Source organism: Ruditapes philippinarum, unplaced genomic scaffold (assembly GCF_026571515.1).
Source record: "Ruditapes philippinarum isolate M1 unplaced genomic scaffold, ASM2657151v2 ctg3002_1_1_1_1, whole genome shotgun sequence".
Lineage (NCBI taxonomy): Eukaryota > Metazoa > Mollusca > Bivalvia > Venerida > Veneridae > Ruditapes > Ruditapes philippinarum.
In genome coordinates, this window is record NW_026854098.1 from 277,088 (window position 1) to 304,909 (window position 27,822).

A 27,822-nucleotide genomic window follows, 5' to 3' on the forward strand; every position below is an offset into this window, starting at 1 on the left:
TAAGTTTTTGCTATACACATATAAAGAAAATCAATGACCCCCGGGGCGGGGCCAATTTTGACCCCAGGTCTTTTATTTGAACAAACTTTGTAGACACTCACTAAAAGATGTTTTCAAAGATATTTTAAGTTTTTGCTATACACATATAAGGAAAATCAATGACCCCCGGGGTGGTGCAAATTTTGACCCCAGGGCTTTTATTTGAACAAACTTTGTAGACACTCACTAAAAGATGTTTCATGCTTAATATCTTAACTCTAGCTATTTGGGTTTTTTCAAAGAAGATTTTTTAAGTTTTTGCTATACACATATAAGGAAAATCAATGACCCCCGGGCACAGGCACGAGTATCGGACCTGGGAAGAAAAATTATGACCAGTTTGATAATAAAACCTGTGTTCATCTTAAAAGTGTCAAAAACCAAAAAAAAAATGTAAATAATGACCTCCTTTAAAAATATACTATAAGTTAAGAGAAGGCCGGAAACTCCAGATTCGAGCCTACGAGCAAGGGATTCATTTCCCGGGCCGTTGTGAAAACAATTGGCCAGACAATTAAAAAAAATTTTTATCATTATTTCACGTTTGTATTAAGCTTCAAAATGAGACCAACCCCGAGTCTCTAGCCCTACCCGTTCATGAAATATCTCTCAGGAAACGAGCGAATTCGTGCTAAAAATCCTTGGTAGACAGAATTGCGGCACAACGATTCGGTACGTAAACATAGACTAATACATGTATGCCAGCTGAGTACGGGTCAAAATCACTTGAATTTACTAAATAATATTACTAAATACATTAAGTTGGACCACACACAACCGTCATTAGCATCTGATACACGCAAAATTCGAATTTCAAACCTTTCCACGGTCTTTAGATTCCTTTCTACGCCATTGTCAATCAGCTGTTCGATATTTTGTAACGAGTCTTCTGATTGGCCAATAGCAACGAAAACCGCAACGTTTCACACAAGGATGCCTAATGGCGTAGAAAGCGATTGAAAGACCGTGAAAATGTTTGAAACTCGAATCTCGTGTGTATCAGATGCTACTGACAGTTGTGAGTGGTCTCATTCAATGAATTTAGTAATATTATTTAGTAAATTCAAGTGATTTTGACCCGTACTCAGCTGACAAACATGTATTAGTCTATGTTTACCTGTTTACGTACCGAATTGTTGTGCCGCAATTTTGTCTACCAAGGATTTTTAGCACGAATTCGCTCGTTTCCTGATAGATATTTCATGAACGGGTAGGGCTAGAGACTTGGGGTTGGTCTCATTTTGAAGCTTAATACAAACGTGAAATAGTGATAAAGGTTTTTTTTAATTGTCTGGCCAATTGTTTTCACAACGGCCCGGGAAATGAATCCCTTGCTCGTAGGCTCGAATCTGGAGTTTCCGGCCTTCTCTTAACTTATAGTATATTTTTAAAGGAGGCCATTATTTACATTTTTTTTTTTTGGTTTTTGACACTTTTAAGATGAACACAGGTTTTATTATCAAACTGGTCATAATTTTTCTTCCCAGGTCCGATACTCGTGCCTGTGCCCCCGGGGTGGTGCAAATTTTGACCCCAGGGCTTTTATTTGAACAAACTTGGTAGACACCTATAAGAACATGTTTGATGCTAAATATCTTAGCCATAGCTCTTTGAGTTCTTTAAAAGAAGATTTTTTAAGTTTTTACTATATGCATATAGGGAAAATCAATGACCCCCCGGGGCGGGGCCAATTTCGACCCCAGGGCTTTTATTTGAACAAACTTGGTAGACACTTATTAGAACATGTTTCATGCTAAATATCTTAGCTCTAACTCTTTTGGTTCTTTAAAAGAAGATATTTTAAGTTTTTACTATATGCATATAGGGAAAATCAATGACCCCCTGGGGCGGGGCCAATTTTGACCCCAGGGCTTTTATTTGAACAAAATTGGTAGACACCTATTAGAACATGTTTGATGCTCAATATCTTAGCCATAGCTCTTTGAGTTCTTTAAAAGAAGATTTTTAAGTTTTTACTATATGCATATAGGGAAAATCAATGACCCCCCGGGGCGGGGCCAATTTTGACCCCAGGACTTTTATTTGAACACACTTGGTAGACACCCATTAGAACATGTTTCATGCTAAATATCTTAGCTCTAGCTCTTTGGGTTCTTTAAAAGAAGATTTTTTAAGTTTTTACTATATGCATATAGGGAAAATCAATGACCCCCAGGGGCGGGGCCAATGTTGACCCCAGGGCTTTTATTTGAACAAACTTGGTAGACACTCACTAGAAGATGTTTCATGCCAAATATCTAAGCTCTAGCTCTTATGGTTTTTTAAAAGAAGATATTTAAAGTTTTTTCTTTCGGTTGCCATGGCAACCAGAGTTCTGCATGGAATTAAATTCTTTGAACAATTTTTAAAGGTGACCACCAAAGGAACATTCCTGTAAAGTTTGGATGAAATTGGCTAAGTGGTTTATGAGGAGATGTCATTTAAAGTAAAAGTTTACGGACGGACGGACGGACGACGGACGGACGCCGGACGAAAAGCGATCACAAAAGCTCACCCTGTCACTTTGTGACAGGTGAGCTAAAAAGAAAAAAAGAGTGGATCAGTCTATTTTGTAATTTAGATCGGTTGTATATTGTTTCATAAACATTTTTCTTTATCAATTATTGGTTGATCATCATTTTAATAGTCAATCTTTTGAAAAATATATTACTAAGTCAATCCTACTAGACACTGAAAAATTGTACAACCTTGGGCAAAACTAAGTAAAACACGATAAGGACAAACAAGATTGATACAAACATAGATAGGAACACATTTGTCGATCTTTATGCAATGATCTCCCCTTAATTTTCGGCGTTAGTGTATTTATAAAGGTAAGTAACTGCTTCGAGGAGTTTGACTACTTTCGGTTTTTGCAAATAGGCACATCAGGGTCTGAAATTTCGCTACCATTATTTGTTTAATCTGACGACCCAAACAAATAAAAACGAGTCTGCCAATTTCCATGTAATTTTGTTTTAATAAATGCATCTGAGGGATCACTCTTTAAGCTTATTTTTATTTTCTTGAACATTAACTTTATTACAAATATATGTCATCATATGTAAATACATAATAAATCTGTAAGAATTCCACATGAAATGTAAGTCAATCTTTAATCAAGCAAGTTCGCAATTGGCATTTTCCAGCTTTCAGCAAATATAAATATACGCTAAGTGAGTACAGTTCGCTTTGAGAATTTTGTACGGATATACCGCTTTAAATGATGACGCAAGAGTGTCTGGAAATATCCGATATTTCTATATTTTCTCTCAGAATACCTCGTCTCTCGTGGATTTGGTATTGTTTGCTAATTGGAACTTAGCGTATAGCCGAATTATCGATTAGTTCCCAATACTGGAATGGAAGTGTCCATCACAGCACGAGATACTTTGGAGTAACAAAAACATTGGAACGTCCGTAAATTTAATCTCAGTCTAAAAGAAGAACTCTCATTTCTAATGCATAATACATACAGATGTCTCAGATTAAATTAAATTGTGTGGTGTTTCGATTTGCCTCTATTTGCAGACATTTGTGTAGGAAATATTTGTCTCGTGACAAAAGCATAGACATAAATTATGTGTAGCAAATTTCTTTGGTGTGTATCGGTGGCTACAGACACGCAACTGTAAGTTTATCACGGATTGAAGACTTCTTAAAGACAATTTTCATAAAATGCTATCATGGACTTAAACACATATTCTATTGGATAATATAGCGATTATTGTTTATTAAATGTAACATGAAAAAAAACTTTTGTTTTCGAAAGAAGTTTGTGAAGAACATACATTTTGGCAACTTTTACATTGATATCTGCAGCTAATTTACGAGTGTAGAATTATTTGTTTGGAGATTACTGGGTAAATGCTAGTGAAAAATCAGCTCAAATCGCTTCAACAAAATCACCAAAACTTTCTGTTATTAATGATAAACAAACAAAAACTCACATTATCTAAAATAATATCTCTCTTGATTGGGACAATGACTTCAGTTTATTGACGTTTGAATGTGTTTCTGTGTTATTTATAACATCGTCTAGAAAGGATTAAACTTGTTATTGGAAAACTCAAACATCGACCTTTACTCTATCTAATGACGCTTCTACAAGTTCATTAGACTGCATTATCACCTCTCTAAATGAAAAACGTTCTGTGATAAATTAGTCAGATACTGTTTATGACGAGCTTGAAATCATCCTTTCTTCAACATGCTGTTATAAAAATGGAAAAATCAATGGCTGAATAAGATTTTGCTAGAAAAATGCAGAGTCATATTTGTCTGTGACAGTTTTTGAAAAGTTGCTGGTATTTCAATAATTCATTTCGTGTATAGAATTACTCAATAAACGCATGGTGCTGGCAATGTCAAGGGAATTTGCGATTTGATACATTTTGAATTCGTGTTTTACATAGAATCCTTGTTATATACGTGCACCGTGTTGAGTTGCAGACATCGTTCGAGCGTTCAATGGGTCTGGCTCAGCAAATAGAAAGATGTCAACTGTATACTTGACCTGCTCCATGGAATAAACCTTTGTTTTATAGGTACGTTACTTATATTTTATTTATTATATATCTCTTTAAAAGTTTCAAATTGTTTAAGACTAAAGAGGGTATTTGAAACACTGTCGCATGTTGAAAATGGAACAAATTAAGTGTTGATGTTTTTTTCTTTCTTTACTGAATGATATTTAAACATCTCCTTAAAGTTTACATTAACTAAATCAAGCATATCTTATATAATAAAATGCGATGTTTCTTTGGTTACAACAAAATAACATTGATTTTTACATTACCACAAATTTGTATTATTCATGACATTGATGATAACATCTTATTCATTTTATTCGAACATATTACATTTTATGCTCGTAAACTGTCGGTCTACTATTAGAAAATTAATTGAATGTATATCAGAAGGGTTTTGTGTCTTGCTGAAAGCTGAATTCGTTTCAAATATAATCGAGTATTCACATTTGCATTGAAAATTTCAGAATTTTTTCGATACGTTATCCTGAAATTCAAGATTCAAGGCAGATTTGAAACAGATTTTTTTTTAATAAGCCGACGAAATAATTTGAGATTTGGTTTTAAACATATTTATTTAAGCTCGATTGCGAAACAAGCAACTTATTTTACTTTATATTAATCACTTTCGAGTCCGCCTCCAGTACTGGCGTCATATGAAAAAAAGATGGTCGTGACCCCATTAGGGCTCGAACCCACAATCTCTGGGTTGAGAGGCAGACACCTTAACCACTCTCATTATATTTGAGAATAGATAGTTACATTAAAGTAAGAAGTCTTTCCCGGAATACAAACAATGTTGATAGAGAAAAAAATAGCAGAATGTCAATGTATAATTCTCAAACTATGAATCTTGTATCTGACTATATGAAAAAAATATAACTGCATGCTTCCGGATAAACTAAATATTTCAAGAAAGTCAAAACTTGACAAAAAATTAAAAAAGTAATTATACTCACACTTCAAGAAATAATTTTACATGCTATATGCAATCAATGACTGACTTTTAATTCTGCTGACTTAAAAGTTGCTTTGTTGATAGATTGCATTACTTTTTGCTTCGTCTGCTCCATTAATATCCCCGCTGTAGGCATTCAAAGAAATTAGTATATACATTTTTATTTGTATATAATATAGATAATTATACTAGTATATAAATAAACTGTAGGCTTATATTTAGTGTAACTGCATATTTTTTTCTGTAACTTTTACAAATGTACATAATAATCATATTATTAATGATCTTGAAAGTTTCAAAAGCACATATTCCTTATGTTTGCTGTGGTAAATGTAAACTGAAAATGAATAAAGTAAAACTGAAAACAAATAAATTCAACATTAGCATTGTAGGAAATAAGAATACATTTTACTAGTTACAATTTCTTCCAGAAGAGCAAAACTATTTCAAGATAATCAGCTTGAGTAAAATGTATAAAGATGATAAAAGTAAAGAGATGCAAGATTCAAGAAATAATTTACATGTTATGTGCGATTATATTAAAAACTGGTTTTGCATTTTAGCACCATATTTCTACTGCGTGACTTACGTAATTCTGACCTACGATTATTGTAAGTGCCTTTTGCAATTTGTAAATTACTTTCTTTGCTTACTTCACAATATTTTACATTTTCAGAATTTTGATGAAAATTAGCTTGAATCTGGAGGCATGCTGCTTTAATATTGTTTGGGCTATATAACGTTTGCCCCCAAGTCTTATGACATGGATAACGATTTTTTTATATCGTTAATGATGTATTATTATACGGTGTATGTATATAATAACTACATAGAGGATATCCGAGTTTTTTCTACAAATACAGGATTTATTTTCACCGAGTGGTATGAATGAATGGCGGTAGCCACGAGTGAAATATGATAAATTTCATACCACAAGATGAAAATATGTCCTGTATTTATAGGACAAAAACTTGAAGTTTCTGTTTATTATATACATTTTTTATTTTGACATTACAATTTGAAGAATTTCTCCCCTGTATTTTGTGTACAGGCCGAATTTAGCAGAAAGTCCGGCCAGACACCAGTGAAAATATGTTATGTTTCATTGTAGTGAAAAAAAATTACAGTGAAAATACAGAAAATGAAAATACACATTCTATTTTATCAATATTTCTCAGTATTTCATTTATAAGTATGTAATAAATACTCGTATATAAACAAAATGTCAAATTATTTTTAACAGTAAATGAATATACAAAAAGGTAATAACCATGGCTACAACAAGAATAGGGATCAATAAATTATCGACGAAAATATCAAATGACTATCTTTTACTGTAAAGAATCTTATAAGAATGAGTTTCGGTCTTTGAAATTGAATTTCAATATAGAATCAAGAACAGTCATTCCTCTATCACAGAAACATAATGAATTTTATTCCATATCGGCTTAGGTATACTAATCAGTGAATTGGTCTATAATTAAAGGTATGTAGTAATATTACGTTCATAGTATTTATTTTTAGACATAATGTGCTCATTGTAGACCTACCCAAGTTTAAAGGAGCTCCACTAAGTCCGAAACATAAAATTTGAAATTCTTACATTGATCAGCTGGGGCACTTACAAAGCAAAATATGCAAACATTAATAAAGAAATTATACTCAAAATCAGATTGAAAATCGATTTGATGCGCAGCCCTTGGCTCGATTGTGTAAAATAGCGTTTAAACGTTGTTTTTTTATGTTTTTTTTGTGTTCATTTTGCACAATTTTGTGCAATCATCCATACAAAAAATGAAGGAAGCAAAAAATATGAAATTACACTGACGTTATCGATCCAGGCCTCAACCGAAACATTAATTTTGAAAAAAAATCCAATCCTGTTATGTCAAAACAAAATACCTCAGAAAGAATCCCCTTTAAAGTGTGTTGGCCAATCATGGAAGATCTATAGTATCATAAATTATTATGTTGATATTATTTAGCATCATATGTTACAAGAAACCACGAAAGAAATTTACATGGATGTTGTTCGTAAGTGAAAGATACGTGATCCGATACATATCTTTATATAATTCTTGAACAAAATATTATTGTTCATCATATGAATATTCATGCTTAATCGCTTAGAACTGTACTAACATTTTTCCAACAAATATATTATAAAAATACAGAAATGACTGCATTTATGGGAAAATGTCCATTGTAAACCATTCCACTTTAAACATTCTACGAGGCCAAATTTCCCGACAAATCAATGAAATTTCTATAGCTTTATATCTATAATCATCCATTCTCAATTCTTGTCTATAATTTGGCTGTCAAACTAGCTTCCATTAAGGAAATGATTTTTCTTCCCTCGTGACAGATCTTCTAAAGAAATGCTTAACACGGGAAATATAAAGCATTCATTAGACTGGAAATGACCGAAAGCAAATAATGTCGGGAACTTGTTAATATAGCCTTTGTGTCGTCAAGAGTCTTTGCAAATGCTTTGCAAAAAATCATGATGTCTCGAGCAGAGATAATATTAATTGCAAACGGTTTGGTTTCATATAACTGAACAAGGTATTGGCGTCGCATTGCAAAATCCAAAATTCTTATTGATGCACATTTTATTTGTGTTAAAAAAACAGTTTATTTCTCTCTTAAAGAAGATAAACATTCTTGAATATTGCACAGGCCAAAATAAATGTACTTAATTAAATGATACGAGTGATATTAATTGAAATGCTTTTTGGGGAAGGTCGGGGTGGTGGGCGTAGAGATTAAAAACTGGTGTCAGAGACGACGAGAGATGGCTCACTATTTCAATTGATATTGTAATGTTATTAAAACGATAAACTTAGAACACGATCGTATAGTGGCTTTTATTTAATTATGATTTTAACTTTTGTCCTTAACCATCAAAACAAAAACTTCTAGAAACTATAAAAGAAGCGGAACTTCGTGAAACTTCTCTTTGAAATAAAAACAATCAGAATTATAATTTGTTTGCCATGCTCCTGAAAGATAACGGACATATCGAAGTAGCCAATAATATTTAGTATAACAAACTTATAATACGCCCTATAACCAATAATATGTACGTTTACATATTCAAATTTGACTTTTATTTAAATACCATGTTGTGTAAATACTCACTAGAACAAGAAAATAGTTCACAATAAATTGTCATTTTAACGTTGAATTTGACGAACTGAACTTAAATATGTAGGTATCAAATCGATATAAACAACACATGTCAGATGGTAGACAAAATAACGTAGACTTGTTCCACTGACAGATACATATATGCATTTAACCTTTCAAATTTCGTGATATAACATGCTGTATAAATGTATATTATATTAAAGTGCAAATAACTAAAAATGTTCACTCTAATTGAACTTTCAATAAAAGAAGTTGATTCACATATGTACAGTCAATTATCAAAATGCCACTATATGTTACTTTTCGTGTACAAACTCTATGAAACCAACCAACCATTTGATGTTATTAATCTTTGTTTTAATCTATTAATATTTAAATACAAACAATTATCTGGATACCGAATATACAGTGCAACGTCTAAAGTTAGGTCCTCTGGAAAACAATAAATAAAAGGATGGAACCAAAATTGTACAATTTTAAATTATCTGTCAAAAAACACTTTCTTAGTGGGTAATTATTTCTTTTAATGATGTCTATCATCAGTATGTATTAATGTATTATTTTGATATATATTTATTTTTAATTTGAATGTTTTATGTATATTATTGTCTTTCTTCAATTAAAACTGTGATATTCATTTTCATCTCTTTCTTTGTCAAAACCATCATTATGTAAGGACCACAATGGAAATAAGAGATTAAGTTCACTTTCTTGTGTTATCTTAGGTATGGTGTCTTTGATGTGGTGTCATTTCTTATACATGTGATATTGTTTTTATAATTGTATCATGTATTTCATATGTTTTGTGATGTCATTACAAAATACTGAAATAAATCTATCAAAATCTTGATTCTTTACAACAACAGTATCCACAGCAACGAAAGACTCCACAATAAAATTAACTTCTTAAATCAACACTTCTCGCCAACGTAAATAAAATAAAACACTGAACAATTACATTGTAACGTCTGTGTTAGTTATATTTCAATAGATATTTTGTGATTTTTTTTCTATCATGATTTGTAAACAATAAAAGTATTTTATCATTGTCATCATTTTCTACATGTATAAAATTAAATATGTCACCATATACCAAATGGCTTACATGTACGTATAGCAATGGGTCTTAGTCAGTGCGCTAAGAAATGAATTTCGTTACCGATGCATTTATTAATACATAGCTTACAAAAAAAATTAATGAAAGATTGTTTCAATATATCAATTCCAAATCTCGTTAATATTAAAACAAATTCAATAACGCACAGTCTCTAAATTAAAATGGCATATGTAATTTTGTAGCCAGAGTTTAACCAATTTCCCGCAATGCTACAAGATTAATACTATCAGCTAAACAACTATCATTCATAATTTGAAATATTATATACTTTCACCTTTTTTTCATTTAAACAGGAAATACTGCATACGAAAAGGCTCGCACTATACCATCATTAAACAAAGAAACCTATACCAAAACACGTTCTTAGCCAATGAGAATTAAGAGCTATTATTAGAAGTATTTATATCTCGTTAAGAAAACAAATTTTATTAAAACTTCAAACTTAAAAGCAATCAATATTTATTTCAACTTTGAAAATTAAAAACAACTATCGAAAATTTGAAATCATAGATCATTAAATCCCATCCAAATTCAGTGGAGCTTTAGCGAAAACTCTGATGGCTCTGGTATTGAAACGGCATAATTCAATGGATTTTTTCCAATGGAGGAACATGGGTTTTTGTGGAATCGTTAAAGATTTATGAGACAGTAATAGTAACTTAACAGTTTTGTTGTTGACCTTATTGTTTTTGTTGTTTCTGCTGCTGCTGCTGCTGCTGCTGCTGCTGCTGCTGCTGCTGCTGCTGCTGCTGCTGCTGCTGCTGCTGCTGCTGATAAAAATATAAATTAGAACTTCCTAACTTTAAGTCAAACATGGAAAACACAAATGTCATGGTTCCGATAAAATACTCGAAAAGATAAAATTCTCTAAAATCAGGTTCACAAATGTTTTACTAGGCACTCAAACGCATATATCATTTCCTGTGTCAAATTTTCGAATAAGAAAACATAGTAATCGCGTTTTATTGCATTTCTCGGAAACATCATCTTCTTTTTTGTATGGCATAATGATCTACACTTTATATGGAAATTTACTACTATTGTGGAAAGATTCACCCTGGATATTGATTAAGTTAAGAAAACTCAGTTGTTACGCGGGAACTTAATCAAATCATTTCAACTTTAATTAAATAATATCATGGAGTAAATATTACTTTTACTGAGGTAAAAGAGTAAAGGTTTTCGTCATATTGATTTGAACAAGCTTAGAATAACTTCAACAAATAATTCAACATTTGAAGTTTGCATGAGAAATATTCTGTAATATCTGAAATGAGTATTTATAGATCATTTGATAGCAATGACAGTGGCAACAATATGTACAAGTAGCATGCTTTGATTGATTGATTGATTGATTGATCGATCACTTGATTTAGCTTGCTCCATATGACGTGAAGTAATGTAATATGCAATATCATCCCAACACCGCTAAATGTTATTTTTTGTTCAATTATTGAAATTTTAAATGAAATTAGATAACAACTTCATGACTGTCGAGATACCAGGAAGCAATAATCGGCAAACACGTGTGTGACATTGACTTCTTGTACAAAGGACAAAGTGTTAGATATAACAAGTAAAACTATAATCACATAACATTTAAAGTGCCACGAAGAACATTGGCATCTTATTGGAATAAAAATAAAGTCCAGTTTTTGTTGCTTCCGAAGAATGCCGTGTAAGAAATTGTTTTCAAAATCTTATCCAATCCCTCGCTCCACCTGGCCTTCATCCAACTACCGTCCTACTATCGTCCTTATCCCCCTCCACCGCCGTACTCTTTCTAATATAAAATTGTAGACAGTAAAAGCTCTTAATGTTTTAACAATCAGTATTTGGAGAGAGGCTTGCCAGTTTGCGCAAAAGTAAACACAGTAAAGAGATGGTTTGTACTAAACGAGAAAGAAAGTGTATACTTACGTAAAATACAAGAACTTACTTCCATTAAGGAAATAATTTTCTTCTTAATGACATTTATCTTTAGGAAAAGCTTTACATGGGAACAATAAAAAATTCATTACGCCGTCAATGACCGAAAGCAAATAATGAAGTCAGAGGCAATTATGGACTTTGTACATTCTGCCGACGGGAGGCTTTATAAAAGCGTAGGAAAAATAAAATGTCTCGCATAGGAATAATGGTCAATATTTGTATAGGATAAAATCTCATTTAGTTTCTAATAAAGTATGTTTTGTTTGTTTTATTTAAACTGGTGTATTACTATTAAAAAGTACGAGAGGGTGAGTATTAGATAACGTCGTCGAAGCAATCCCATTAACACCTTAAAGCTCGAGGGACATGTTGTAGTATATTTAGCCGACATAGATGGAATAAAAACTAGATTTCCATTAAGTGGCCAGACCTGAGTAATATAGAATGCTTATTTTTTATTACCAGTTCGTTACTTCGTTGCAACTAACAAAATTTTGAAATATATCTTTGTTTACACCACGGCTGTAATTAAAGAAGTGTTTACAAATATACCGGGAGGTACTTAACAGTTTAACCCATTACTTCATGGGCATTTTGTGAAAAATGGCTGTTTTCATTGAAAAGTCTCCCGTTACAAGTTCAAATTGCTATAAAACTAATAAAACTGCTTCAATACTAATCAAACTTGGCACAAATGTTGACTGGACCATTGCCTTTGCAACAACATGCTCAGACTTAAATTTCCTGTTACCATGGCAACGAGGGGACATCTCAAAATTGCCAAAAATCACTATATTGCGTTGATTTTTTCCATCAAAATTGACTTCAAAGTGCTGCAACTTCTCAATGGATTGAGATAGAGTCAAATGCTTTTCAGCGTTGGTTACACGTTACCTTATGATCGATCTGGGGTCATTTTAGCCTCTTACAAGGCCAAAATTTTCTTGGCATCCGCGCAGTCTGATCAGGATCCATGCTGTTCGCTATCAGTTTCTTTACTTGTTATAGAGTCTGTAAGCGAAGAGCATGGATCCTGATCAGACTGCGCGGATGCGCAGGCTGGTCTGGATCCATGCTGGTCGCGAACCCATTATGTTATGACGCGGCTCATATATATTGCATGCAAATGATTTTTGTCGTTCATCTTTTGCTTTCACACAAAAGGAAAGAAAAACATCAAAATTAGTTTAGACAAGAAATGTGCGTGATACAGAAATGTAATTAAAGCCCAAAGAAAACGAAATTATTCTTGTGAAGCGGAAAAGCATACATGTGTTTCATAGCCAAGAAGTCGTTAAAATTCTTCTTGTCTTAGTGCATTTTGATCAATTTGTCAGTTTCACTCAGTCTTTAAAATTCAATTATGCATGTAACATTGAAACGTTGTAATTTCTTTTGAATTCAGCCACAGTAAAATCAATGTAGCCATAAAGTAAAAAGCCATACGCAAAAATCGGGGACCATAATTTGCGCATTTCGTACTTGATTCTGGTATGTTTTGTCATCAAATGTGTTCCTTTCCTTTTGGTCTCAAATGATCGCATAAAATAAAAAGGAACATTTTAATTTTTTTATATACTGCAAACAACTTAGACAATTAAGTAAGGGTTTGGCCGCTTAGAGATCCTTAAAGTTTTCCTGGTGTGGCCATTAAGAGATCCCTAAAATCTTTTGGTTCCGCCGCTTAAGATCCCTAAAAGTTTCTGGATTTGGCTGCTTAGAGATCCCTAAAATTTTCTTGGGATATCCATAAAAAATTCTTAGTTTGGCCGCTTAGAGAAGGTTTCTTAACTTTGCCGCTTAGAGATCCCTGAAAGCTACTTTGTTTGGTCGCTTAGAGATGCCTAAAACTTTCTTTGTTTGGCCGCTTAGAGATGCCTAAAACTTTCTTTGTTTGGCCGCTTAGAGATGCCTAAAAGTTTCTTTGTTTGGCCGCTTAGAGATGCCTAAAACTTTCTTTGTTTGGCCGCTTAGAGATGCCTAAAAGTTTCTTTGTTTGGCCGCTTAGAGGTGCCTAAAAGTTTCTTTGTTTGGCCGCTTAGAGATGCCAAAAGGTTTCTTTGTTTGGCCGCTTAGAGATGCCTAAAAGTTTCTTTGTTTGGCCGCTTAGAGATGCCAAAAAGTTTCTTTTTTGGCCGCTTAGAGATACCTAAAGGTTTCTTGGTTTGGTCGCTAAAAGATCCCTAAAGGTTTCTTGGTTTGGTCGCTAAAAGATCCCTTAAGGTTTCTTGGTTTGGTCGCTTAGAGATCTTTAATAGTTTCTTGCTTTGGCCGCTTAGAGATCCCTAATAGTTTCTTGAAAGATTTTCATTTAAAGATTTCTATTCATCTCAAATCCCTGTGCGGCCATAGATCGGTAACCAGAATGATTATTATTGCCTTTTCTGTTGTAATATGCACTATGATGCAGATGCAATCAAACTGGCATAATAAATCCATACAAACAAGCATTTTAAATGATTTAAGTGCATCACTAGAATTATAGAGATGAATAACGGCACAATCGAACGCTATTAAATTTTGACATTCGCCTAACTGAAAGCATTATTTATCGACATTCTGCAATTTAATATCTCCAGCATAGCTGTCTGGCATTATTTCACATTGGGGATTTATTTCTCGTTATTTCGTCGAATTTTCATATAGATTTCTGTAATTACTATTGCATTGATTTGGGGAACTGAAATAACATTAACAGTTGTATATAAACGTCTATAATCTAGATCTGTACGTCTGCACGTTCTCAGAGTTTTATACACAATCTAGTTTCATCTGCCTATCGACCAGTTATTTGTCTTCTTCTTCCCGAGACGCGCAATAATATAAAGTGGATTGGTCTACAATGGGAATTTTTTCCATTGATAATTCAAATATTAGTAAAAAAAATATGATAGAAATGTATTATTTGGTTATTCTTATAAATAACTGTTTGATAATATTTTTGATAAAGAAGAAAAGTCTTATACGATTAAATATGAACATTCAAATATGAAAATTAATAATATTTTGTTCTACAACATTTTACTATCTGCAAAGAATGTTTTGTAAAATCGGATCATGTTTAACAATATTCATATACAATGCTGTAGTGGTTTGTTGTAATGTCTGTTACTAATACATGTAACTATAATCAACATGTTTATCTATGAGTGAGACTAAAAAAAAGGATTGGAGCACCAGACTAAATACCGTATTCCTGTATATACCGGACAAGGTGCTTGAATGATAAAATTCACAAATGTTGCCTTTTGACCTAACGGAATGAACTTTAACAGGTATAGTTCATCTTTTCACACCGATTTATGCATGATAGTGTATGAAAAATGTTAAAATCGGCGAAAAAAAGACTATTTGTCTATTTTGTGATCATGATTTCTGCAAGCGTCTTGAGGTACTGCTCCAATCCTGTATTGAGTCTATTGTATTACAGACCTTCCATGATAGACCAAATCACTTTAAGTACAGTACATACAGTTTTGTTAAAGAAAGATTTTATAAAACAACACAGTTACTAGAGGAAAATACATCTTTTTTTTGCATTTAATAAAGAATGCATAATAGAAAGAGGAACTATTAAAGTATTCTTTTAATTTTTTTCTGCAAGCTTTTTAAGCATTTTAGGCATATTCAAATAGAATTCAAGTATTTTTTTATTACAGTACTGATAAGAATCTTCTGTCTTTATATCTCATGAAAATCCATTATTACGTCATTTCCGTTCACTTTAAGATTTCAACCGGATACGGTTACGGTATTTAAACGAGGCGGCACTAAGAACAGAATATTCGTATGTCATGGATCATATGTTATTATGGTAAATTATTTGCGAACTGGAAAAAAAACATTATTTTAAGACATCTTTAAAGACATTTTAGTATTGTAAATATGAAACTACTAAAACTTCAACACTTTGTTATGAATTGATCAGCACGGGGGTGAGTGAACTATTTTGTTCTGATAAGATGGTTACATAGCTCTCATGTTATCAAAAGAATTTGAAATCAGCATGTTTTTGCCACTCGAGGCAAGGCCAAATTACTCAGTGCTTTAGATAGATCATTTTAACATCATGGCAACAAAACAATGCCATCATCGACTGCGAATTACTTTGATAAGACACATTTATAATGTTGAAGAGATATAAATAGCGTTTGCACTCAACAATATGGCTACTTGTGCCGATTCATCATGATTTCCACATATTTCCAATTTTTTTTTTGTTGTAAACAACTACTTGTTTTTTTGCAAGCCGCTTTCTTGTCATCAAATATTTCATAAATGCTCGCTTAAACTCGTTAGAGCATCGTTACATTCCGGATCTATACAATAATGACCTTGACTTCTTATTTATTTACGGATTTGATTTTTTACTTGGACAAAAGAACACTAGTGGCAAAACTGACATGCTACATTATTCTGATATGACCTTGACCTTAATTTGACCTTGACAGTCCATGTCAAAGTAATGAAATTTGCTTAAATTGTCAGTACTTTATTATTTATTTGTAGATTTGATTTATTGGACAAAACAACACAGATGACGAAACGACACGTAGAATTATTCTGATATGACCTTGAACCTTAATTGATCTTCATGGACAAATTATTGAAATTTACCTTAGTTGTCATAACTTTGTTATTTATTTATGGATTTGGCTCATTCTTGGACAAAAGAACACTTACTACAAAACTGGAAATGATGATAAATTCAAATTTGACCTTTATCGTCAAGGTCAAATATTAAAATTGAATAATAATTTGTTCAAAAGAGTTATTTTTCTAGGATTATTCTTTACTGTAATATTACTCTCTTCCATGTGTTTGACCTTAGAAGTTAGAAGTAAGAAAACGTCGAGCGTCAACCCCGCCATGCGGTGGCTCTTATTACAGTCGTCTACATGCTCCTAATCACGTAGACGCTTTAAGACACGGAAAGTTACAAAATCTTCCGAAATCATACGGATTAATGCTGGATGTTTAATATGTAGCTTGTATTGACAATCTGGCACTTTCCGTCAAAACGAACTTTCTGCGTTTTGTCAGTCTAAATGACGCATTTTGAATGAGTTAAATAATAAATGGCCAATCGCAACTTTTTGACCCGTTTCGTCAAACTAAGAATACACACACTGGATATGATATTTCAGCTTTGCTGCATATAATAAAGAAGAAAGCAAATGTTCGTTTATTTCATTCCGTTTATTTTATTATAAGGTGTAATTAAGTAAATTAAAACAAGAGCCATGTTACGCATGGTTTATTCCTCGCGGGCAAGAAGTAACATAAAGTTTGTACTTTCGTACACATCACATTGTAAATCGGTACAAACACTACACATATCGTTAAATTATTTTAAATGAAAATGGAAGCAAATAAAATTCTTACCCTTTAAGAAGAACTCTCACTGTGGTTCTTAAGAAATACTTCAAAATCTAAATGACATTATACGTATATGCAGTTCGAAGAAAATCCCTCAAAAATAGGCAAGGTACAGTGATTGCTCTTGCACGATGCGGTGTGACTTCCATCCAATGCGCTTCGTCAGTGTATAAACTTAAAAAAAATCTCAAAAGTACTGTTGGTGTAATGCAGCTACTAATCTTATAAAGAGGAGTAACTATGAAAAAAGGCAAGGTAGAGTTATTCTTCTTGCGCGCTGCGCCATGACAGTATATTATGTTTTGAGAAAATCCCTCAAGTATGTTTATGAAGGAAGTTATGATTCGGACAAAGTTTTTAAGTTATTCTGGTAAATGGGAATTACTCTTAAAGTAAGCAAGAAAGAATTATTCCGCTGTACGTCAGTTGAAGAAAAGCGCAGATAAATGTGACGGAGGTACGGATGCACGGACGGAGAACATTTCTAATAACTCCTTCTCTTATGTATAAAAAATGAAATCAACATTTATATTTTTCTATTGCTATTGCAATACGTGTTGTTTTCGAGACTATTGGCAATCGGCGAAGTGTTCCGAACGATAAATGGAATCCGGTACATAATCAACAAACTACATGTATATACATACTATTATAGTTTTATAGTTTGGGAAAATAAATACATTATCTTTCACAGAACGAGACTCTTTTAAACGCATTGTTCATAATTGTTTTACAATGCCCAAGGATGTTGTCAATTCAAAAAGCTTAAGTACATATTTATCGAATTTGAATTGTATGGATAAGGAAGAAAATAAGTGTAAAACTAAAAATTCACAATTAAAGTAGGAAGGGAAAAGGGGGTGAATGGGTTGACAATCATCTTAAAGACTCGCCATGTTAAACGTTTTATTTATTATTTCATGTTTCAATTATATTTATATTTTATAACCCCTTTGCTTAGGACTTGTTGGCATATACAGTGGACTTTATGTAATGAAGAGGGAATAAACACTTTACAAGAGCAGAAATAAAAACTTCATAATAAATTTAACCTCTCTATAGCGACACCTTTTAGCAAACAACCAAAATCTTTGTCACTCAAAGGCTATTGCTCTGCAGAGGTATCAATTTACAGTTTTGATGATATAGCATATTGTTGTAGCATTCAGTATTGCTAAATCAATTTAATTTGTTGTATACATGTAGTAACGTTTTGTTTGTTTGTTTTGTTTGTTTGTTGTTGTTGTTGTTTTTTCTGTATGTGTGTTTCTTTTTTGTTTCTTTTTTTTTGGGGGGGGGGGGGCTGTTTTCAATGAAACATTACAACATAAGGGCAGAGCCTTTTTTGGCATAACCCTTTTGTATATTTGCCTTAAATTACATATGTATGGTTGTGTATTATTGTGAAAATTTATACTATGAATAGATAAACAACTACATATTATTAAACTAACCATAAGATCAATAAGAATGCATGAAAATGGGTTAGAACCAAAAGCTGATGTTTGTTTAAAGTGTTTTTCCTATTTTCTATTTGGTATAAAATGGCAGTTAAGTGAATTTAAAACAGTAAAATGAATAGACGTATGATGTCGCGCTGTGTCTTTAATCAAATTAAAGAATAAACAGGGTAACCTTTAAATTGTTGATACAGATTATCATTGTGATTCAGTGTACTTATGGAACGTCATAAACTTTACACTCATACAATATGTGGATTTATACAGGTCATCAGTGAATATGGAAATTAAATTATTGCTGGATATTTTTGTATGGTAAGATAAAATAAAAACTTATCTATTCATATATTGTCCTGTTCTATCTATTACTATACTACATGTATATGTATGCCATTTCCCTCTCATCAACAGTTCATAACCTTGATCTTTTCCTTATTTATTACATAGTTACTTAGATGAATGTTTAAGGATGGGGCATTTTCATGGGTATCTTATATTAAAAAATATCAGCGTTTTTGGGTCTTTTAACGGGAGGGTAGGGGAGGCTGTTGGTTTTTTTGTGGTGTTTTGTTTTTTTTTTTTTTTTTTGGTGTTCGGCACATTGACGCTACAGATAAAATATAAGCAAGGGAAGAATATAATATGCGTATTTTGCCAATCGCAACTTTTCGGACCTTTTCGTACGGATTATGGGTAATAAGTGAGATGTTCCGAATAGTTTCGTACATGCAATGGATGTTATAAATGTAATATTAATTTTACTCATTATCTAGAGGCTGTTTCATAAAATAGAAATGTTTTATTTCATATTTTCTCAAGTTTTCTGCGAAAAATATTATTTATTCGTATTTCTTTTAGAGATTAAACTTGCGCTTCACTGTAATTAAACAAAAGTCTATGTAAACAAGCATACTAATTAACTTCTTTACTGATAGTACCAAAAACCCCAAATATTCAAAATATTTAGATACCATCATTATCTAACTTGGAAAAAAATAAAAATAGAAATATAGCATTTATCACCATACCTTCCATAGCAGCATATTTCCCATGTAAGCATTTTACCAATGTAAGCACATTGCCAATGTTATCATATAACTGATGTTAGCATATTGCTAATGTATGCAAATTACCCGTCTCATCGACAAAATTGTCCATACCATAATATCGTCCTTGCCATAGTCTCGTTCTTACCATAGTATCGTTCAAATGCATACCATAATATCATCCTTACCATGGTATCGTCCTGACCATAGTATCGTCCAAATGCATACCATTATATCGTCCTTGCCACAGTACCGTCCTGTCCATAGTATCGTCCAAATGCATACCATAATATCGTCCTTGCCACAGTATCGCCCTGACCATAGTATCGTCCAAATGCATACCATAATATTGTTTTTGCCATGGTATCGTCCTGACCATAGAATCGTCCAAATGCATACCATAATATCGTCATTGCCACAGTATCGTCCTACCATAGTATCGTCCAAATGCATACCATATTATCGTCCTTAACACGGTATCGTCCTGACCATAGTATCGTCCAAATGCATACCATAATATCGTCCTTACCATGGTATCGTTTTGTTCATAGTATCGTACAAATGCATACCATTATATCGTCCATACCATGGTATTGTCCAGACCATAGTATCGTCCAAATACATACCATAATATCGTCCTTGCCTAGTATCGTCCTTACCATAGTTTCTTCCATTCCACAACAATATCAACATATCGCCTACACAAGCATATCACCCAAACCAACATATCACCCAACATATTGCCCAAACCAGCATATTGCTTAACAAAACGCCCTAACCAACATATTGTCCAAATCAACATATAGCCCAAATCACTATATTGCCCAAACCAACATATTGTCGTAACTAACACATCGCCAAAACCAATATATTGTCCAAATCAACATATATCCCAAATCAACATATTGCCCAAATCAACATATCGCCTATTTACATCAATATATCACGATATCGCGAAATATCAACATATCGCGCATAGCAATATATCGCCAAAACCAATATATCGCTTTTTATTATATTGTAATATGACATATATATAAACACAAATAAATCAATCAAAAAACAAACATATCGCCTAAACCAACATAACGCCTAAACCGACATATTGCCCAAACCAACATTTTGCCCTACAAATCGCCCAAAAACAACATATCGCCTATCAACATCAACATATTGCGAAATATCAACATATCTTTCATAACAATATATCGCCCAAACCAATATATAGCTTTAACCAACTCATACCAAGATATATCGGTCATACCAACGTATCGATCAATATATACATATCTCTCATAGCAACATATTACCAAGATCTCTGTCATCTCATAGATACGTTAAAAAAGTAAATACCTTGATCATAAATCTGAATCTGAAAATAGGAAATATTGTAATAATCAGCGGTAAGAAATGAAAATTAGAAGCTAAATAATCAAATCAATAACCATTTTAGCTAACGTGCTGTGAAATATTACCTAAAATATTTTTAATTTTTCTTTCAGAAATGGACACGGGCATATCTTTAAGCAAACAGTGGTATGAGAGGATTTATCAATAAGGAAGTTTGAAAATATCAACGAGAATAAAGAGTCAACGGGATATTATTGCAAAGGTATAGAGTAGCTTACACATCTGTCCACTTTAATTACAATGACAAATGTTTCCCTAAAGCTGCCCGTCTCCAGATGAATTTATACATGTAGATAAAATTTGAAAATATAAAAACTTAAGGAAAATATGTTAATCGTGAAACCCTTTCGCAGATTAAACCGAAATTGATTCGAGCGTTACATTTCCCAGAAAAGCATTCATTGACGAAGTAGTCAATCTGACTTAAGTTCAGAACTACTTAAGATTTTTCTTGCCTAATGCGTAGCTTTAAAGGCCCATTATGCCTCAGAAATACTATAAATTTCTATTCACAAAAAATGCTTATTTTTGATATATTGATACAGTCTCGAAAATATACGCATTTGCTATCTACATAAACTATCTTATATGCATATTTAACTCTATTGACAATTGGTATAATTGTAGTGAATAATTATTTTGTATGGAAGTCAAAATCCTACTTTGTTTACATTTTGCTGCCTGTACCACATATAAGTGCATGTCCAGCGTTCCCTTTTTCAGCCGTAAAACATTTATCATGCATTTAAACATTATTAAACGCATGCTTGGCATTTCTAAAGAATTAAAAGGATATGAAGTATTTGTGTATTTCTTGCATAATGTGCCTTTAATAAGATGATTTTAATCGCATTGATACGAAGCTGAACTAGATCTATATTTTGCTCTTTTGTCGCAAGTACAGCTATAGTGATTTAGCATTTTAAGGAAGTCAAACTAGTATTTGGTTATGTTTTGTTGCTTTTTTTGAATATTGATTCACATTCAGCGCTACTTGTTTCCCGTGATAAGGCATCTAACATACTTTAAATCCATTATTAAATTATTATCAAACATATTTTTGCCGCTTCCAAAAGAAGAAGATAAAAATCTTTAAAAAACACGTTCTTCAGATCAACATTATTTACCCCTTCATTTTTGTAGGATTTAAAAAAGTATCTTTACTTAATGCATTTCAAAATATACTTATTTAGCTAATGTGAAAAAAGGAGGAGCGTCAAAATATTTCATATTTAAGAAAATGGTTTATGTTCTAGTTGTGCCTTACTTATGTATCAGAGATTTGTAACACACCATCTCATGTCAGGTGACACGGTAGCAGGGAAGCATGGAGCCGATTTTTTTACCTCATATCTGTCCCCCGCACTGTGGGTTCGTTTTGGCGCCAAAAATCTTCTAACATGGCAAGGCCCTTTCCAGAAGTTTAATATTCAAAAAGTCAAAGTCCCCGGCGGAGGACGGTATTAACATCTGATGATGTATTAAAATTAAACACCAAGTGATTATTTTTTATGACATTGTTTCTTTTTTTAAATGAATTTTTCCGAAAACCTTAAGGCACTTAACGTGTACGCTCAATATCTATATAGAAAATGTTCAAAGCTTCATAGCGTTCAATGTATGTAAATGACCTTCTCATTAGATATACACGTTCTTGTCTTTATCTTCTTTTACGAACTGTACGCTGTCATTCTGTTTTGCTATTTCAAACCGATTTTTTTTTTACCTCGTTATATTTTAAAATCAAAGACGCCTGTATATCGCATACACATATATAAACAAGACTTTATTTACTTTTAAGTATTTATAAATTGATAAGTTTCACCACCTTTTCAAAACAATAAGGAAGTACATAAATAAATAAGGAGTACATGTTTATAACAGTTAACTTTTCAGATAATATCATTCAAAAGCCATAAATAAAGAGTACAAAAAAGTAGGGATAAAAGCTAATGTTCACTCCCAGTTTAAGAAATCAATGTCTGAAACGTATCGCAGATAACTGAGTAATTTATCAATAAGTTTACATGTAGCCGAAAATAAGTTAGGTTTTTGGACACAGACAATAAGAGAAAAAAAATCTTTTTCACATTCGTTTCCAGATTCAAAATGTACATGTAAAAGATGACTTGCTAAAAATAGATTGTTTAATAATCAAATTGTCAGCGTTCTGTAGCACGCGCCGCTTTAACTGCGATATGAAGGTAGGTCACGTGATATGAATTGATAACTAGTTAAAATATGTTGCTACATGAAACATCCGCCCTCTAACAAGATGGGTTACTTTAAAATATCTTTTTAACATTGTTTCTCGTATTGTATTTACTACTTGGATTATTTAAGGTAAGGCATTTATATGTTTTTTGACAGATTTATGTTCTCTAAATAAAATGCCTTTTTAATTAATACTTTTTTCTTTTTCTTCTTTTTTTAAACCGGTGATTTGGTCTCTTTTTTTTTCTTTTTTTAAGTGATTTCAATTTTCTATTATGTTAATAACAACACGTTTGCGTAGAAATGGACATGACAAAAATATGACAAAAACAAGATTTTTTCTATATTTCGATCAAAAGTTCATCCTTAAAATCGAATCATTGTTGTTATTTGATGAAGAAGAATTATTTTTATTTTGTAATGAATTAAAACTGTAACTAATTGGCTTAATTTTTCGTTTGTTTTACTGTCATGCTGTATTTGAATGCAACAGCAAATGTTTGTTTGTTTGTTTTTTCATTATTTTGATGCACAATCAGACACTACGTGTCAATTCAAATAGATTTAATTTGCTAAACGACGTGAATAATTTATTAGTTTATGGAGATTATATATGTTTCATTTATGTCTTGAATAATAATTAGTTATAGATAGCGGTCTTAATCGAATAAATACTTGATTAAGTTACAGCGATTCTGGTTCGCTTGTTTAGTGAGTTTGTAATTAGGAACATGAAATGCAAACATTTGTAAACGTGACATGAAAGTTCGTTACAATTTAACGCATTCTGTTTTGTTTTTGTTTCCATCAAATGGATAGTTGATGTTTTATTCAGCTTCAATTTTTACGTAACTTAAACGTATAGTTAACGTTCGTTTTTGATTTTTTTAAATTTAGTTTGGGGAAAAAAAAATTATTTTTTTTTAAACATTTGACCAGATCTGACGGTTGAAAGATTAGGCATTGATTATAGTCAATTGATTATTTCATATCACCACATGAGACAGGAGTCTATTTCCTATCGGATCAATACATTTCCTAACGACCCTATTATTCTGAACCAGTATAGAGGCCGCGGTAGTTTGTAAAGAGAGAAATTCAGAATCCCTACAGAACGTCCAAAACGGCAAAATTAAAAGTGCTGCAGGCTCGGTTTGATAGAGCGTGTTCATCGACGATTCTGAAGTACAAGCTACCGTGCAAGCTTGCTAGCATCGGCAGATTTCACCAGTTAACACTACATTTTTATGAATAAATTCAGATCAGGATTAAAGACTGTACTCTTTGGTCATGGCAAATAATTGCCGCTGTACATTGTCAGCGGCGCTGATTATAGGCGGTATCTTTATTTTAACAACATATGGGCAAAGAACCAGTCTCAAACCGTTCAACAGTTTTTATATCGGCGACGATAATCAGTGCAACAAAGGTTAAGTTTTTAAGTTAGTGACTCTGGCATATCAAACGATGTCCAAATACTGACTGTTTTGTAAATCTTCATTTTGTAGATAAAAACGTGTTTGCACAGTCTGATAAAACCATCCTTCTTGATAACAGTGATACCGAAAATATTTCTTATTTACAATACAAAGTACAGTCCCGACAGGTTTTAACAAATTCAACGATACTCTAATTCATACCAATTAGTAGATACATCTGCTTTAATTACATTCTAAATTAAACTAATTAGAAGTAATAGCTGCTTTAATTGCAATTTTATGCGCTTTTGTTTCGTTTGTTGTTTCTCCTATAAAACATCTATTGATTGATGGCAATTAATTAATGTAGGCAGATGTTATTGTAATTGATTATCATACCAAAATTACTTAATAATACAGGCTACACATAAAATATTTAAAGCAATCCATTCCGTATATTTTCCGGAAAATAAATAGCAAACACATTTTTAGGAAAGAGATTAAATTTACAAGAAAATAATACATCCTTCAAATATTCAGATAAAGAGCAAGTGGAAGTAATTCAAGTTTTATATTTTAGTTTGTTCATAGGCTGAAATATCTTTAGATGATAACCAAATATTACACACACTTAAATAAGTCCTGGTGCGAACATGTAATAATGAAATATATTATAAAGTTGTCTACTGACTAAATCTTGTATATCAATGTCAGTGTATTTGATCACGTACGTATTTTTGTAGTTCCCAAAGTTTAAATAAAGCATCTAAATGTTGATATCTTTTCTCATCTTAACTTGACTGAACCGGAAGAGAAAATGGTAAGCCTTTGTCGCCAGTATAGAGCAATGCTGGGCTGACCAGGCTGTTAACTGTCGGCCGACTAACTTTTATTTTCATTTTGATGTCCCCTTAATTGTTAATGATTAGGCTGGACAAGTTCATTTGAAAAATTCAGAAGGTTTAATGTTTACTTAGGTATAATTAAAGATATAATTTCAATGTAGACAAAAGGATTGTTTTATTTTTCAGACATCTTGCATATACAAATTCCAAAAAGTCAACTATGATGTAATGAGTGATGCTTCGAGAAAGTAGTCCGGCATATAATGTTTCCAAGAGTTACGCTACTATATCGTCTGCTAGCGGTATGCGTTTTCGTTAGCCTAATTATGATACTTCTACAAACAGCAGACGACAGAGTCCATAACAAAAGACTTCCGGTGTTGCTACAATACGCAAATGAAGCCCTGCGCGAACATGATTCCAACGTCGATCTTAAATCTTTAGGGAAAAACACAAAAGTGTTAAATACCAACAATTCTGCCAACATTACAAAAATAACAAACCGTTATACTGATCCATCTACAACAAGAAGTCCGCCAGTGAATCCTCATAATTTCAAATTTTTAATTAACCCAAAGAATACGTGTAAATCGAAAAGTTTAAAATACATGATATATGTTCATTCCGCTCCAAAGAATCACAAGAAACGACAAATGGTGCGGCAGACGTGGGGCTCACGTGCTGTTTTGGAGAAATACAACATGAGGATAGTTTTTATAATGGGGTTAGTTGACGATAAAAGCACCATGGGAAGGGTTAAATATGAAAGTAACACTTACAATGATATTGTGGTTGAAAATTTTGTAGATTCTTACAGAAACTTAACTTTTAAAGCAATAGCCGGCATAAAGTGGGTTTCAAGATATTGTGATAATGTTACTTTCGTCATCAAATCTGATGACGACATCTTAATTGATATGCATGCTTTAATGGAACAAATGAACTCAACTGAGATTAAGAGCTACGGAACAAAAAACTTGATCATGTGTAATCAATGGGTAAGAATGAAAGTAATACGAGACAAGAAAAGTAAGTGGTACATATCAGAAGAAGAATTTCCAGACGAATTTTTTCCGCCATATTGTTCTGGTTCCGTGTTTATTATGAGCATCGATGCAGTTAAGCGAATGTACCAGGCTTCACTGGATACTACTTTTTTCTGGGTGGACGACTTCTATTTAACAGGATTACTTGTGAAAAAGATTGGAATAGAACATAAGAGATTGAACGAAAATTACATGCTCAATGCGCGTCTTGCTTTAGATAAGTTAAAAGAGGATAAAAAGCACGAGCTAAGGTTCTTTCACGTGCACAAATTAACGCATATATACCGGATGTGGTCAATACTCAAAGAGAGAATGAATTCCACGTGTGATGATTGTTTGACGCATCCACCGAACATAAATATGACCAGTCTTACTTGAGAGAGGCTGTGTTTTTAGGTTTATTTTAAATTTAATGCAATTGTTTTAATTCTCTTTAAGATCAGCACTTTATAGACCATAAGAAAAATTGAGTGTAGGACAAAAGCCCTCCCGGATAAAAGCCCTCCAAACCAAAAATGAAAAGGCGGACAAAAGCCTTCCCGTGAAAATGACTGGGCGGATCCTCCCGTGAAAATGACTTGGCGGACAAAAGCCCTCCCATCAATATCGCCATGTAACTGTGATTGAGTGGTTGAATTGTTTTTGTTAAACTGTTTACTATCATTTTTTACATTGTATATTTTATCTCATAAATTACAAATATTTATTTACAAACTGTGTCAGCATTTCTTCACTGGTGATAAAATTCGAAATAATAATATATACTTCAATGTTTGAATGTAGTTTTTTTGTATTTAATTATTATAAAGAATACATTTATGTTCGAGCTTTGTCCATCACAATCCACCTTCTATTAACATTAACATTAAAACTTGACGAAGATAGTCACGTTCATTAGACTTTTTGGCCAACTGAATCCAAATGTTATGTTCAAAACTGATAAAATATAGAACCTTTTTTTTTAGTTTTGCATAAAATACATCGATTTTCATTGCTAAATTATAACAATTATATTTTCTATAAACACGACATCCCTTTTTTGGATTTTTTTATTTTATTATTATTATTATTTTGTAATTATGTCCAAAAAGAAGAAGATTCCAATCTATTATAATTCGTTTTAGCAGGTTATATAAACATGTTCATGTATACACGATAACTTGCGATATAACCATTGCAATTTATATATCCATTTCCCTAGCTTTGAATTCGGAACCGTTGATTTTCTGGTCATGTGTTTTCAATATCAAAACAACAAAGTAAGTTAATCAATAAT

General features: G+C 32.4%; 1 protein-coding gene across 3 annotated transcripts; it reads left to right on the plus strand.

Annotated features, from left to right (window-relative positions):
• The first annotated feature begins 4,183 nt into the window (after positions 1 to 4,183).
• LOC132738941 (beta-1,3-galactosyltransferase 1-like) lies at positions 4,184 to 27,320 on the plus strand. 3 transcript variants are annotated; one of them, XM_060726566.1, is made up of 3 exons: positions 4,184 to 4,586; positions 21,116 to 21,225; positions 25,687 to 27,320. In XM_060726566.1, the coding sequence occupies exon 3, from the start codon at positions 25,764 to 25,766 to the stop codon at positions 26,922 to 26,924; it is 1,161 nt and encodes a 386-aa protein (XP_060582549.1). In that variant the 5' UTR covers positions 4,184 to 4,586; positions 21,116 to 21,225; positions 25,687 to 25,763; the 3' UTR covers positions 26,925 to 27,320. The 3 variants fall into 3 exon arrangements, with proteins under 3 accessions (XP_060582549.1, XP_060582547.1, XP_060582548.1); XM_060726564.1 differs by lacking the exon at positions 4,184 to 4,586 and adding an exon at positions 18,725 to 18,882; XM_060726565.1 differs by lacking the exons at positions 4,184 to 4,586; positions 21,116 to 21,225 and adding an exon at positions 23,222 to 23,366.
• The last annotated feature ends 502 nt before the right edge of the window (positions 27,321 to 27,822 follow it).

Excerpts from the sequence above, each read along its gene's own strand:
- LOC132738941 (XM_060726566.1), top strand. The coding sequence starts at position 25,764 with ATGTTTCCAAGAGTTACGCTACTATATCGTCTGCTAGCGGTATGCGTT.